Below are 16,902 nucleotides of genomic sequence, written 5' to 3' on the forward strand. Positions count from 1 at the left end.
TACTTTTATCTTTTGCTTCCTTTGAGGCATGCAACACATAATTATTATGTTTGGCCACTGTGCTGCTTGCCTTCTGTCAACTTGACACAAACCCAGACTTGCCTGGGAAGAAGGAATCTTAATTAAGAATATATCTCCATAAGATTGACCTGTAGGCAAGTTTTTGGAATACTGTCTTGATTCATTAGTGATGTGGGAAGGCCCAGCCCACTGTTGGTGAGATCATCCTTGAGTTGGTGGTTCTGGGTTCTATAAGAATGCAAGGTGAGAAAGACATCGTGAGAAAGCCATTAAGCAGCACCCCCTCCATGGTGTCTGCCCACCTCCAAGTTCCTGTTTGACCTGCTTGAGTTCCTACCATTACTTTCCTCAGTTATGGAAAATTACCTGGAAGTGTAAGATAAAATAGGCCCTTTCCTTAACAAGTTGGTTTTGGTCATGGTCTTATCACAGGAATAGAAACCCTAACCAGGACAATGGCCTTACTGTCTAACAGACTTCACAGCTGCTAAGTAGCTTTCTCTAGCTCCCCTTCCCTTACATCTAGATAGTTACCATTTCTTAGCATGCATTTTAGTTGTTTTTAATTATTTCACATGTATTTATTTATTTAGTGTGTATGCTTATACCTGGAAGTCAGACATGTTGAAATTGCTACAGTCCTTTTATTGTGTGGGGCCTGGGGCTAAGACTTATTGTACCAGGTTCTCTGGGAAGTGTTCATTCTCTGATGAACCATCTTATTTGACACATTTTTGAGCTGTTTTGTTGCTGCTGCTCTTGCTATTTTAAGAGATATAGTAACCAGCACATGACTTTGCCCATGCCCTTAACACAATTAACTTGGTCACAAACTGAAATGGATTTTCTGTAAAGTACTATACAGTGATTGCGATAGAATGGCCACAGTTCTATCTAAACCATAAACTGAACCTTGTTAGAAGCCCTCTAGGTGCTAGACAGGTCAAATGGGTCTAATGGGTACAGAACTAAGGGTAGTATATTTTTTGTAAAGACAAAAATAGTGGTGCTATATTTAAAGGCAATGCATTAAACTTAGTTTATTCCTCATAATAAACTTTTATTTTTATGTGTAATAACATCTAAAATAGATATATCTATTCATTCATGCACATGACTTCTTTGCCTGAGGATGATATAACAATATACCTGAAACTGGGTGTCATGAGCAGCAGAAATTCAATTACATATAGCTCTGGATCTAGAAGTCTATGATGATATGGGTTCTTCATAATGTACAAATGCTAAAAACTGCCTTCTTTGTATATGTTCATAAGACAGGAAGCAGGAGAGTATAAACATCAAGGGAGAACAGAAAAAAGTTGGCAGAGAGAGGGAGGGAGGGAGAGAGAGAAAGAGAGAGAGGAAAAGAGAGAGAACAAACAAATCATCCTTCTTAAAGGATCTCAATCCTTTTGGATCAGTGCACAATCATTATGACATCATTAACATCTACTAAGGTACCAATGATTTTTCTCTAGCATTAATTATTATTATTATTATTATTATTATTATTATTATTATTATTATTATTATTTTGGTTTTTTGAGACAGGGTTTCTCTGTGTAGCCCTGGCTGTCCTGGAACTCACTCTGTAGACCAGGCTGGCCTCAAACTCTGAAATCCGCCTGCCTCTGCCTCCCAAGTGCTGAGATTAAAAGTGTGCACCACCACCACCAGGCTCTCTAGCATTAATTATTAAACATAAATAGTTTCAGTATATAAATTTTAGGCTTGGCACTGTCATCCATATTTTGTACTTATGTGTTTTGTTATGTCTAATTTTTATTTTATTACTATATTTTTCCATTTTCAACCTTAATGATATTTCCATGACCCTTGTAATCTACATCCCCTGTTAGCCACATGTGATCTGACATCAGAACTGCATGATCCATTTCAATTTACATTTTCAGTGGTAAATTATAATGTCATTTTGCTTATCTATTATGTGTTAACTAAACTTTCCAGTCATGTACATCATGGACAACAAGAACTACCTCAAATCTTTTTCAAAGACCATAACACAAACTGATAAGGTTTTGGCTTCAGTTTGAATCTGTGTGTGTGTGTGTGTGTGTGTGTGTGTGTGTGTGTGTGTGTGTATACATACACATTTGTATTTACTATGGTAAATACTGATACACCTTAATTGTGAAATCCAGGAAAGAAAAGGGAATCATTGCAACAAATGGGACTTTGCTTAAAAGTCCACCCCCAACTGACAATGTTTTTGCAAAGGAAAAGTCATTTTTCTTCGTTAGAATATCACTGGATATATAAGCCACACTTAAGTGTAAATCCTGTTCCTAGAAGTAAAAGACCAACACAAAATTAACTCAATGGTGCTTTTGTAGATTTTTTAAAATATTGCATTCTTTGTTTTATCTTACTGATTTTTTGCTAATAAACTATGGTTTCGAATTTTGTGTTTTTATGGTGTGTTTGTCTGCATCTCTCTTTTTTTAAACTGGAATTCTCAATTTCTCTTTTTTTATTTTTTTATTAGATGTTTTCTTTATTTACAATATCTCCTTTCCCAGGTTCCCCCTCCAAAAAAAAATAAATAAAAATAAAATAAAATAAAATAAAACAGACCCCTGTTCCTTCCACTACTGCTCACCAAACCACCCCCTCCTGCTTCCTGACCCTGGCATTCACCTACTCTGGGGCATAGAACCTTCACAGGGCCAAGAGCCTCTCCTCCCATTGATGACCAACTTGGCCATCCTCTGCTATACATATGCTGCTGGAGCTATTAGTTCTGCCACGTGTACTCTTTGGACAGTGTTTTAGTCCCTGGGAGCTCTGAGAGTACTAGTTAGTTCATATTGTTGTTCATCCTAATGGGCTGCAAGCCCTTCAGCTCCATGGGTCCTATCTCTAGTTCCTTAATTGGGGACCCTGTACTCAGTTCAATGGATGGCTGTGAGCCTCTACTTCTGTATTAGTCAGGTACTGTCAGAACCTCTCAAGAGACAGCTATATCAGGCTCCAGTCATCCAGCACTTGCTGGCACCCACAATAGTGTCTAGATTTGATCACTGAATATGGGAAGGATTCCTAGGTGGAGCAATCTCTGAATTGTCCTTCCTTTAATCTCTGCTCCATAGTCAGTCTCTACAACTCCTTCCATGGGTATTTTGTTCCCTCTTTTAAGAAGGAATGAAGTATCCACATTTTGGTCTTCCTTTTTCATAAGTTTCTTATGGTTTGTGCTTTGTACTTTGTGTATTTTGATCTTTTGGGCTAATATCCACTTAACAGAGAATGCATACCATGTGTGATCCTTTGGGATTGGGTTACCTCACACAGGATGATATTCTCCAGGTCCATCCATATCCCCAAGAATTTCATAAATTCATTGATTTTAATAGCTGAGTAGTACTACACTGTGTAGATGTACCACATTTTCTGTATCCACTCCTCTGTTGAGGGACATCTGGGTTGTTTCCAACTTCTGGCTATTATAAATAAGGCTAAGGTAGCTATGAAGATGGTAGAGCATGTATCCTTATTACATGTTGGAGCATCTTCTGGGTAGATGCCCAGGAGTGGTATAGCTGGGTCCTCTGTCCAATTTCTGGAGGAACTGACAAACTGATTTCCAGAGTGGTTTACCAGCTTGCAATACTGCCAGCAAAGAAGGAGTGTTCTTTCTCTACAACCTCGCCAGCATCTGCTGTCACCTGAGTGTTTATGCTAGCCGTTCTGACTGGTGTGAGGTGGAATCTCAGTGTTTTGATTTTCATTTCTCTGATGACTAAGGATGTTGAACATATCTTTAGGTACTTCTCAGCTGTTCCGTGTTCATCAATTGAGAATTCTTTGTTTAGCTCTGTACCCCATTTTTAATAGGGTTATTTGTTTCTCTGGAGTCTAACTTCTTGAGTTCTCTGTATATATTGATATTAGCCCTCTATCAGATATAGGATTGGTAAAGATCTTTTCCCAATTTGTTGGTTGCTGTTTTGTCCTATTGACAGTGTCCTTTGCCTTACAGAAGCTTTGCAATTTTATGAGGTCCCATTTGTTGATTCTTGATCTTAGAGCATAAGCTATTGATGTTCTGTTCAGGAAATTTTCCCCTGTGCCTATGTGCTCGAGGCTCTTCCCCACTTTCTTTTCTATTAGTTTGAGTGTATATGGTTTTATGTGGAGGTCCTTGATCCACTTGGACTTGAACTTTGTACAAGGAGAAAGGAATGGATCAATTTGCATTCTTCTACATGCTAACAGTCAGTTGAGCAAGCATCATTTGTTGAAACCGCTGTCTTTTTTCCACTGAATGGTTTTAGCTCATTTGTCAAAGATTAAGTGGCCATAGGTTTGTGGGTTCATTTCTGGGTCTTCAATTCTATTCCATTGATCTACCTGCCTGTCACTGTACCAATACCATGCAGTTTTTATCCCTTTGAAGGGACTGTTTCTATTTTATAATTGCTTTGTATACTGTTTAATGTCTGGAATGGTGATTCCAACAGAGGTTCCTTTATTATTGAGAATAGTTTTGGCTATCCTGAGTTTTTTGTTATTCCAGATGAATTTACAAATTGCTCTTTCTAAGTCTGTGAAATTTTGAGTTGGAATTTTGATGGGGATTGCATTGAATCTGTATATTGACTTCGGCAAGATGGTCATTTTTACTATATTAATCCTGCCAATCCACGAGCATGGGAGATCTTTCCATCTTCTGAGATCTTCTTCAATTTCCTTCTACAGAGACTTGAAGTTTTTGTCAAACAGATCTTTTACTTGCTTAGAGTCACACCAAGGTATTTTATATTATTTGTAACTATTGTGAGGGGTGTTGTTTCCCTAATTTCTTTCTCCACCTGTTTATCCTTTGTGTAGAGGAAGGCCACTGATTTACTTGAGTTAATTTTATATCCAGCTACTTTGCTGAAGTTGTTTATCAGGTTTAGGAGCTCTCTGGTGGAACTTTTGGGGTCACTTAAGTATACTATCATAACATCATCAAATAGCTATAGTTTGACTTCTTCCTTTCCAATTTGTGTCCCTTTGATCTCCTTTTGTTGTCTAATTGCTCTGGCTAGGAATACAAGTACAATATAGAATAGGTAGGGAGAGAGTGGGCAGCCTTGTCTAGTCCCTGATTTTGGTGGGATTGCTTCAAGTTTCTCTCCATTTAGTTTGATATTGGCTACTGGTTTGCTGTATATTGCTTTTACTATGTTTAAGTATGGGCCTTAAATTTCTGATCTTTCTAAGACTTTTATCATGAAGGGATGCTGGATTTTGTCAAATGTTTTCTCAGCATCTAATGAGATGATCATATGGTTTTTTTCTTTGAGTTTGTTTATCTAGTGAATTTTGTTGATGGATTTCTGAATATTGAAACATCCCTGCATCCCTGAAATGAAGCCTACTTGATCATGATGAATGATCGTTTGGATTCAGTTTGTACGAATTTTGTTCTTTTTATTGAGTATTTTTATTGAGTATTGCATCGATATTCATAAGGGAAATTAGTCTGAAGTTTTCTTTCTTTGTTACATCTTTGTGTGGTTTAGGTATAAGAATAATTGTGGCTTCATTGAACGAATTGGGTAAAGTAACTTCTGTTTCTATTTTGTGGAATAGTTTGAGGAGTATTGGTATTAGATCTTCTTTGAAGGTCTGATAAAACTCTACACTAAACCCATGCGGTCCTGGACTTTTTTTGGTGGGGAGACTATTAAAGACTGTTTCTATTTCATTAGCAGATATGGGACTGTTTAGATCCCTGAACTGATCTTGATTTAACTTTGGTACCTGGTATCTGTCTAGAAAATTGTCCATTTCATCCAAGTTTTCCAGTTTTGTTGTGTGTAGACTTTTCTAGTAGGCTCTCATGATTTCTTGGATTTCCTCAGTGTCTGTTGTTATGTCTCCCTTTTCATTTCTGATCTTGTTGATTAGGATATTGTCTCTGTGGCCTCTAGTTACTCTGGCTCTAGTTACTTTTTATCTATGTTGTTTATTTTCTCAAAGAACCAGCTCCTGGTTTGGTTGATTCTTTGTATAGTTCTTTTTGTTTCTATTTGGTTGATTTCAGCCCTGAGTTTAATTATTTACTGCCTTCAACTCCTCTGGGGTGAATTTGCTTCTTTTTGTTCTAGAGCTTTCAAATGTTTTGTCAAATTGTTGTATATGCTCTCTCCAGTTTCTTTTTGGAGGCACTTAAAGCTATGAGTTTTCCTCTTAGGATTGCTTTCGTTGTGTCCCATAAATTTGGATATGTTGTGGCTTCATTTTCATTCAACTCTAGAAAGTCTTTAATTTCTTTCTTTATTTCTTCCTTGTTTTCATTTCATTCAAGTTTTCATTGAGTAGAGTGTTGTTGACCTTCCACGTGTCTGTGGGAATTCTATTGTTCATGTTGTTATTGAGGGGCAGCCTTAGTCCATGGTGATCTAATAGGACACAAGGAATTATTTCAATCTTCTTGTGTCTGTTGAGGCCTGATCTGTGACCAACTATATGGTCAATTTTGGATAAGGTACCAAGAGGTGCTGAGAAGGATGTATATCCTTTTGTTTTAGGATAAAAAGTTCTATAGGTATCTGTTAAATTCATCTGTTTCATAACTTCTGTTGGTCTCACTGTGTCTTTGTTTAGTTTCTGTTTCCATGATCTGTCCATTGCAGAGAGTGGGGTGTTGAAATCTCCCACTATTATTGTGTGCAGTGCAATGTGCGCTTTGAGCTTTAGTAAAGTTACTTGTATGAATGTAGATGCCCTTGCATTTGGAGCATAGATGTTCATAATTGACAGTTCCTCTTAGTAGATGATAACTTTGATGAGTATGAAGTGTCCCTCCTTATCTTTTTTGATCACGTTAAGGTAAAAGTTGATTTTATTTGATATTAGATTGGCTACTCCAGCATTTTTCTTGGGACTATTGGCTTGGAAAATTGTTTTCTAGTCTTTTATTATGAGGTAGTGTCTGTCTTTGTCACTGAGGTGTGTTTCCTGTCTGCAACAAAACGTTGGGTCCTATTTACATATCTAGTCTGATAGTCTATGTCTTTTTATTGGGGAATTGATTCCATTGATATTAATAGATATTAAGGAAAGGTAATTGTTGCTTCCTGTTATTTTTGTTGTTAGAGTTGGAATTCTGTTCATGTGGCTATCTTCTTTTCATCTTGTTAGAAAATTACTTTTTTGCTCTTTCTAGGATGTAGTTTCCCTCCTTGTGTTGAAGTTTTCCATTTATTACCCTTTGAAGGGATGAATTTGTGGAAATATATTGTGTAAATTTGGTTTTGTTATGGAATACTTTAGTTTCTTGATCTTTGGTAATTGAGAGTTTTGCTGTGTATAGTAGCCTGGGCTGGCATTTGTGTTCTCTTAAGGTCTGTTGACACCAACCCAGGATCTTCTGGCTTTCATAATCTCTGTTGAGAAGTCTGGTGTAATTCTGATAGGCCTGCCTTTATATGTAACTTGACCTTTTTCCCTCACTGCTTTTAATATTCTTTCTTTGTTTTGTGCATTTGGTGTTTTGACTATTATGTGGCTGGAGGAATTTCTTTTTTGGTCCAGTATATTTGAAGTTTTATAGGCTTCTTGTATGTTCATAGACATCTCTTTCTTTAGGTTAGGGAAGTTTTCTTCTATAATTTTGTTGAAGATATTTACTGGCCCTTTAAGTTGGAGGTCTTCACTCTCTTCTATACTTATTATCCTTAGGTTTGGTCTTCTTATTTTGTCCTTGATTTCCTGGATGTTTTGGGTTAGGAACTTTTTGCATTTTGTGTTTTCTTTGACTGTTGTGTCAATATTTTCTATGGTATCTTCTGCACCTGAGAATCTATCTTCTATCTCTTGCATTCTGTTGGTGATACTTGCATCTATGGTTCCTGACTCTTTCCTAGGATTTCTACCTCCAGAGTTTTCTCTGTTTGTGAATTCTTAACTGTTTGTACTTCCATTTTAGGACCTGGATGTATTTGTTGTGTTCCTTCACCTGTTTGGTTGTGCTTTCCTGTAATTCTTTAAGGGATTTTTGTATTTCCTCTGTAAGGGCTTGAACCTGTTTACCTGTGTTATCCTGTATTTCTTCAAGGGAGTTATTCATGTTCTTCTTAAATTCCTCTAGCACCATTGTGAAATATGATTTTAGATACAAATCTTGCTTTTCTGGTGTCTTGGGATATCGAGGACTTGCTGTGGTGGAAGTACTAGGTTCTGATTAAGCCAAGTAGTCTTGGTTTCTGTTGGTAAGATTTTTGCATTTGCCTTTTGCCATCTGTTAATCTCTGGTGGTAGATGTTCTTGCTGTTTCTGGCTGGAGCTTGTTCCTCCAGTGGGCCTGTAGGCCTGTGTCAGCATTTCTGGGAGATCAGCTCTCCTCAGGTAATACCTGTTGGCAGTGGGCTTTGGATCTGTTTTCTCTCCTGAGTCCTGTGGTCAGAACAAACCCTGGAGACAGGCTCTCCACTTGCAGGGAAGGGGCAGAGTGTGCTGTGGATCTGCAGTCCACCCTAGGTGAAGAGGAAGTTAGAGAGAATCCTGTTCAGGCTGGCCTGCCACTTCTGAGGCCTGTGCCTCCTGGCTGGTCCCACCTTAGAAGGTGAGAAAATGGAGATCTCACTTGAGTCCCTGGGTTGGAGCACTCCCCAAAGGCAAGCTCTCCACTTGTGGGGAAGGGGCAGAGAGGGCTGTGGATCTTAGGTGAAGAGAGATGTAGAAAGGATCCTGAGCTGACTACCCTGCCACTTCTGAGGCCTGTACCTCCTGTCTGTATCTCTTATGTTTTTTCATTTTGGATTGCTTTTCTACTTGCTTGATTGTTTTCTTTGAGGTGGGCATTGAGTTGGATATGTGTTGAGATGGGGAGAATCTGGAAGGAGATGAGGAACATGGTGATCAAAAATGTTTTGAAGTTTCAATAGAAAAGAGAAAAAATAAGCTAGTCACCAAAATAAAAGATGATCATGAAACTAAGAACTATTTTTTAGTTCTGTGGTCAACAATTTTAGAATAGTCGTTATTTATTCTTTGAGTATTTCATTCATGGATACAAGGTATTCTGAATATATCTACCTCAACTTACCTCTTGATTTCTTCCTGGAGCCTTCACCCAACATATCTCCACCCAACTTTATGATGTCTTTGTAAAGTTCTTGAAATAGCATGAGTTTAAGAAACAAGAACTTTTATGTAAGGCTTCTCACCAATTCAAAATTACTCTGTTGCAAATTCTCTGTTTAGCTCTGTACTCCATTTTTAAATTTGGTTATTTTGTGTTTTGGAGGTTAGCTTCTTGACTGCATCATATATTTTGGATATCAGCCCTCTATCAAATGTGGAGTTGGTGAAAATATTTCCCCAATCTGTAGGTTGCCAATTTGTCCTATTCACTGTGTCTTTTTCCTTGCAGAAGTTGTTCAGTTTCATGAGGTCCCATTTATCAATTCTTGATCATAGAGCCTTAGCCATCGGATGGAAGCTTAGGATATTTCCCCCTGTCCCAATTAGTTTGAGCTCTTTACCACTTTTTGTTCTATTAGATTCAGTGTATCTGGTTTGATGTCTATGTCCTTGATCCACTTGGTCATGAGCTTTATGCAAGATGACAAATACAGACTTATTTTCATTTCTTTACATGCAGACCGACAGTTAGATCAGCACCATATATTTTTTCCCATTGTATTTTGTCTTCTTTGTCAAAGATCCAGTGTCCATAAGTGTATGGGCTTATTTCTGGGCCTTCAGTTCTATTCCATTGATCAACCTGTATGTCTCTGTACCAATAATATGCAGTTTTTATCACTATTGATCTGTACTTCAACTAGAGGTAAGGGAGGGTGATTCCCCCAGAAGTTCTTTTATTTTTAAGAATTGTTTTCACTATCCTCGGTTTTTTGTTTTTCCATATAAAATTGAGAATTGTTCTTTCCATGTTTGTAAAGAACTATGTTGGAATAGTGATGGGGAATGTGTTGAATCTGTAGATTGCTTTTAGTAGGATGGCCATTTTTACTATGTTAATCCTACCAATCCATGAGGATTGGAGATCTTTCCCATCTTCAGAGATCTTCAATTTTTTTCCAGGGATTTGGTGTTCTTGTCATACAGCTCTCTCACTTGGTAAGATTTATACCAAGATATTTTATACTATTTGTAGCTATTGTTTCCTTAATTTTTTCTCAGCTTGTTTATCATCTGTATAATGAAAGAGCAATGATTAGTTTGAGTTAATTTTATAACCAGCCACTTTCCTGATGCTTATCAGTTGTAGATGTTCTCTGGTAGATTTTTTGAGGTTGCTGATGTATACTAGCATATCATCTACAGAGAGTGATACCCTCACTTCTTCTTTTCCAAATTGCATCTTCTTGGTCTACTTTTGTTGTCTTATTGCTCTAGCTAGAACATCAAGTACTACATTGAATAGATATAGAATGTGTAGCCTAGGCTTGTCCCTGATTTTAGTGGGATTGCTTCAAGTATCTCTCCATTTATTTTGATATTGGCTGATGGTTTGCTGTATATTGCTTTTATTATGTTTATGTAAGGGTGTTGATTGCTGATCTCTGCAATAATTTTAACATAAGGCCTGTTGTATTTTGTCAAATGTTTTTTCAACATTTAGTAGGAAGATCATGATATTTTTTTCCTTTGAGTTTGTTTATATCCATCATACATTGATGGATTTCCATGTATTGAACCATTCCTGCATCCCTAGGATGAAGCCTAATTGATCTTTGATGTGTTCTTAGATTCTGTTTGTGAGAATTTTATTGAGTACTTTGGCATCAATATTCATAAGCTAAATTGATCTGAAGTTCTCTTTCTCTGTCAGGTCTCTGGGTGGTGTAGATATCAGAGTAACTGAGGTTCATAGAATGAATTGCATAGTCAGTTCTTATGTTTCTATTGCATGGAGTAGTTTTAAGAGTGTTGGTACTAGCTTTTTTCTTTTTCTTTTCTTTTTTTTTTTTTTTTGAAGGTCTGGTAGAATTCTGCATTAAAGCCATCTGGCCCTGGGCTTGTTTTCATTGGGAGGTTTTTAATGATTTCTTCTACTTTCTTAAGGAATATAAGACTATTTAGATGGTTTACCTGATCTTGATTTACTTTGGTACATGATATCTATCTAAAAAAGTCATTCATTTTGTCTAGATTTTCTAGTTTTGTTGAGTAAATGCTTTTGTAGTAAGATCTGATGATTTTTTGGAATTTCCCCAGTTTCTGTTGTTATATCTCCCTTTTCCTTTCTGGATTTTTTAATTTGGATACTTCTGTGTTTAGTTCCTTTGCCTAAGGTTTTATCCATCTTGTTGATTTTCTCAAAGAACTAGCTTTTGTTTTTTCTTGATTCCTGTCTCATTCTCTTTGTTTCTAATTGGTTTATTTCAACCCTGAGTTTGATTATTTCCTGCTGTTTACTCCTCTTAGGTATGTTTGCTTCTTTTTGTTATAGGGTCCAGGTATACTGTTAAGTTGCTAGGGTAGGATCTCTTTTTACTGAGGCACTTAGTGCTATGAGTTTTCCTCTTAGTACTGCTTTTATTGTGAACCCTAAGTGTGGGTATGCAGTATCTAGAATTCATTAAATTCCAGAAAGTCTTTAAGTTCTTTCTTTATTTCTTCCCTGACCAATTTATTATTGAGCATAAAGTTGTTCAGTTTCCATGGGCGTGCTATGCTATTTCTGTTGTTTTTTTGTTGTATTGAAGTGTAGCCTTAGTCCATGGTGATCTGATAGAATGAATGAGATTATTCCAACCTTCTTGTATCTGTTGAGGCTTTTGTGTCAGTTTATATGGTTAATTTTGAAGAAGGTTCCATGAGGTGCTGAGAAGAAGGTATATTCTTTTGTCTTAGGGTGAAATATTCAGTAGATATCAGTTAAATCCATTTGGTTCATAATTTCTATTTGCTTCACTGTGTCTCTATTTAGTTTCTGTTTGAACGGCCTGTCCATTGGTGATAGTATGGTGTTGAAGTCTCCCATTATTATTGTGTTAGTTCAATATGTGTTTAGTGATGTTTCTTTTATGAATGTAGGTGTCCTTGCATTTGGGGTATAGATGTCCAGAATTGATATTTCATTTTAGTGTTGTTTCCTTTGATATATATGAAATGCCCTTCCCCATCTCATTTGGTAATTTTTGTAGAATGTCTATTTTATTGGATATTACAGATGTAACTCCTGTTTGTTTCTTGGGACCACTTGCTTGGAAAACTTTTTTTCTAGCATTTTACTCTGAGGTAGTGTCTGTCTTTTTCACAAACTTGTACAACAACTCTAAAAATCAATCTGGTGGTGTCTCAAAACACTGCAAATAGTTCTACTTAAAGACCCTGCTATACCACTCCTGGGCATATACACAAAAGAAGTTCTACCATATCATAAGGACATATGCACCACTATGTTCATAACAGCTTTATTCATAATTATCAGAAACTTAAAGCAACCCAATATCCCTTAACTGGAAAATGGATACAAAAATGTGATTTATTTACACAATGGGATATTATTCAGCTACTAGAAACAAAGACATAATGAATTTTGCAGAGAAATAGATGAAACAAGAAAATCCTGAGAGATAGTAACCCAGTTCTAAAAGAACTGGCAGGTATGTACTCACTTGTAAGTTGATATTTCCCATAAAGTAAAGGATACCACAATATAATCCACAGATACACAGAATCTAAACAAGAGGGGAGGCCCAATCAAGGATGCTTGAATCTCACTTAGAAGAGGGAATACAATAGTCAGAAGAGAGGAGAGGAAGGAGGGAACTGGCTAGAAGAGTGAATGAGTAGAAAAATGGGGTTTCTTAATTACTTGAAGATTTCATACATTATATTTTGAACAACCCATCATCCACCTTCTTCCAGAATTACCACTCATTCTATTCCTATCAATTTTTATCCTCATTCTAAAAAACATTCAATCCAGTTATTGCTGACTTGAATATGACCTTAGAGGTGTGGCTAGCCACTAGAGCAGTGGTTTTCAACATTCCTAATGCTGTGGCCCTTTAATACAATTTCCCATGTTGTCATGAACCCAATTGTAAAATTATTTTCATTGCTGCTTCTTAATTACAATTTTGCTACTTTGTGAGTTATAATGTAAATATCTGTGTTTTGTGATAGTCTTACGGGACTCCTATGAAAGTCATTTGATCCTCAAAGGGATCTCTACCAACATGAACTAGAGATATAGATTTATATCCAAAATATTTATATCAGGGGCCACCCCTTAAAGAAAACTAACTCTCCTTCTCTTGAAAGCTACCTATTGCTATCCTTTCCCATCTCTGCAGAGATTTTGACTGAGTCAAGCTTGCACAGATTTTACATATGCTTTTGTAAATGCTAGACTTTCAGTTGTACAATAGCCAGGTTATGTCACTATTTTGTTGTGGTCATCTACCGTCACTGACTCTCATAATTTTCACTCTGTCTTCCATAAAGGCACCTCAGCCTTAGGGATAGGGATATATTTTAAATGTCCCATAGGATGTGTTGGGGATTGGTATTAATGTTTACTTCAGCTCCCAAAATCACATTGAAATCTACATGTCCAGATGCTGAGCATCCCTGTCAAGAATTGGTTTTTGATTGATCAATAAAGACTCAGCAGGAATACTGTAGAGAGTTGTCATCCCAACCCTTTGGGTTTGGTGTCTCATTATGGTTATTTTATAAATTATAGATATGTTGTCATTTTAAGGGATAATTTGGAAATGATCATAATTTTGGGATGGATTGCTAATTTTATTCTTTTCTTTTTTGTTTGTTTTTGTTTTTGTTTTTTGAGACAGGGTTTCTCTGTATAGCTCTGGCTGTCCTGTAACTCATTCTGTAGACCAGGCTGGTCTCAAACTCAGAAATCCATCTGCCTCTGCCTCCCAAGTGCTGGGATTAAAGGCGTATGCCACCACCATCTGTCTGCTAATTTTATTCTTAAGCAAAGCATTGTATAGCCACAATCTTACATGGGTAGAAATCTTTATAACTGGTGCAAATGGAAGTTATAATTTTTACGTTGTTAAAGAATTTATAGATTGATGCAAATTTGTTTTCATTAGTATAAAATTCTTATATTGACAAGAAATTTGAAATTAATATTGTTACCCTTAGATAGGTATTGTGCCTATGTAATTCATTTAAGAATACAAGGTTTTGCCAGCGCTGTGGTCACCTCGGAGGGCTCAGAGGTGAGCAGGGCCGAAAATTCCCTTCCCTATGGGTTTGCATGTGACAGAACGGAAGTGGAGTCCTCGAAAGGCAGAAGGCAGAGTTCGGGAATTGGAAGCTGAAGTGCTTCACAGCTGTGGACTGTGGAGCTCAGAGACAAGCAGATATTGACCACGGAAGTGGCGTCCAAAGGCCATTGGTGGAAGGCGGAGTTCAGGGAGCAGAAGTGGAAATGTGTTGCAGAATGCCCTGTCCAGAGGACAGCTTATGCCTTGGCTCAGACAGAGCAGGATGCAGTGGCTTTTGATGATGTACATGTGAACTTCACTGCAGAAGAGTGGAATTTGCTGGATCATTCCCAGAATAGTCTTTGCAAAGATGTGATGTTGGAGACCTACTGGAACCTCACTGTTATAGGCTACAGTTGGGAAGACCATCGTATTGAAGAACATTGTCAACGTTCCAGAACACATGAAAGGCATGCAAGAAGTCATAGTGGAGAGAAACCCTATGAATATAACCAATGTGGTAAAGCCTTTTCATATCCCAGTCATCTCCAATATCATAAAAGAAAACATACTGGAGAGAAACCTGATGAATGCAATCAGTGTGGTAAAGCCTTTGCAAGATCCAATAATCTCCAAAGACATAAAAGAACATGTACTGGAGAGAAACCCTATGAATGTAATCAATGTGGTAAAGCCTTTTCATATCCCAGTCATCTTCAGTATCATAAAAGAAGACATACTGGAGAAAAGCCATATGAATGTAATCAATGTGGAAAAGTCTTTTCACATCAGAATAGTCTCCAAAGACATACAAAACACATACTGGAGAAAGAACTTATGAATGTAATCAATGTGGTAAAGCCTTTGCAACACCTAGTTTTCTCCAAATATATAAAAGAATATATACTGGAGAGAAGTCTTACGAATGTAATCAATGTGGTAAAGGCTTTGCAACACCTAGTTTTCTCCAAATACATAAAAGAATACATACTGGAGAGAAGTCTTACGAATGTAATCAATGTGGTAAAGCCTTTGCAAGACCAGGTTTCTCCAAAAACATAAAAGAAGCCATACCAGGGAGAAGCTTTATGAATGTAATCATTGCGGTAAAGCCTTTTCACAATGGAGTTCTTTCCATTATCATAAAAGAACACATACTGGAGAGAAACCTTATGAATGTAATCAATGTGGTAAAGCCTTTACAAGACTCAATAATCTCAAAGATCATAAAAGAATACATACTAGGGAGAAGCCTTATGAGTGTAATCAATGTGGTAAAGCCTTTTCACAACTGAATTCTCTCCAATATCATAAAAGAACACATACTGGAGAGAAACCTTATGAATGTAATCAACATGGTGAAGCCTATCAATGTCACAGTACTCTCTAATATTATAGAAGAAAGCATACAGGACATAAACCATAATAATGTAATCAGTGTGGTAAAACCTATTCACAAGTACAACTCTCCAAAGATATAAAAGAAGACATATAGGAGAGAAACCTTAAGAATGTAACTAATGTGGTAAAATCTTTTTCACAAAGGTCTTGAATCCAAAAACATAAAAGAATCCATATTGGAGAAAACTTTACAAATATAATCAATATGCTAAAGACTTTGCATTTCATACTAGCCTTGAAAACATTAAAGATCCCACACTGGAAAGAAACTTCATGAATCTAATCAATATGGCAAAGAATTTGTACAATTTTGTAGTCTCCATTATAGTGGGTGGGTGGGTGGAGGAACCCATACATATGAGAAGAGGGAGGGTTTGAGTGGGATGGAGCATTACTGGGAGGGGAAAATTTGGGAAAGGGGAAAATAATTTGACATGTAAATAAAGAAATTATGCAATAGAATACATTCAAGAGAGTAGTAACTCTATGAATGTAATAAGTTTATTAAGCCCTGGCATATCACAGTGATCTCTACATACATAAAAGAACACATATTGTACAGAAACTGCATGAATGTAATGAATGAGGTAAACCTTTTGCAGGACACAATCATCTCTGAATACACAAAAGAAAATGCACAGAATAGAATCCTTATGAATGTCATCAATGAGATTAAGTCTTTGCATATTATATTCATCTCTAAATGCATTAATTAGCACATAGTGGAGAGAAGCTCTCTGCTTGTTAAGAATGTAGTAAAGCCTTTGTATGTCACTGTACTCTTCAAATATTTAAATGATCATGTACTTTAGAGAAACCTTATAAATGTAATGAATGTGAAAAGCCTATGCATTTCACTGAAATATTCAAAGATATAAAAGAAGACAAACTGGACAGAAATATTGTGAATATTTCAATATTCAAAATGGGGAAATCCTTTATATGCCCCAGGAGTTTCTGAATACATAAGAGAACACATACTAGAGAGAATCCTTATCAAAATAATCAATGTGGTAAAGCCTTTGCATGTCCTAATCATATTTAAATGCATGAAAGAATTCATGCATTTCGACTCATGAGGCCTGTGCCTCCTAGCTGGTCCCACCTTAGAAAGTCACTGGAGAGAAAATGGCTGATCTCACCAGAGTCCCTGGCTTGGAGTACTTCCTGGAGGCATGCTCTCCACTTGCAGGGAAGGGGCAGAGAGGATTGCAGATCAACTGCTGTCACTCAGAGGCTAAGAGGATCCTGTCCCTTTTGCTCTGCAACTCCCCTGCGACTCGTGAGGCCTGTGCCTCCCATC

General features: G+C 36.9%; 1 protein-coding gene across 1 annotated transcript; it reads left to right on the forward strand.

Moving 5' to 3' along the window:
* The first annotated feature begins 257 nt into the window (after window positions 1-257).
* On the forward strand, window positions 258-15,588 carry LOC116091618 (zinc finger protein 120-like). The gene is made up of 4 exons (XM_031373191.1): window positions 258-264; window positions 14,134-14,210; window positions 14,325-14,848; window positions 15,351-15,588. The coding sequence occupies exons 1-4, from the start codon at window positions 258-260 to the stop codon at window positions 15,586-15,588; spliced, it is 846 nt and encodes a 281-aa protein (XP_031229051.1).
* The last annotated feature ends 1,314 nt before the right edge of the window (window positions 15,589-16,902 follow it).

This window comes from Mastomys coucha, unplaced genomic scaffold (assembly GCF_008632895.1).
Source record: "Mastomys coucha isolate ucsf_1 unplaced genomic scaffold, UCSF_Mcou_1 pScaffold15, whole genome shotgun sequence".
Lineage (NCBI taxonomy): Eukaryota > Metazoa > Chordata > Mammalia > Rodentia > Muridae > Mastomys > Mastomys coucha.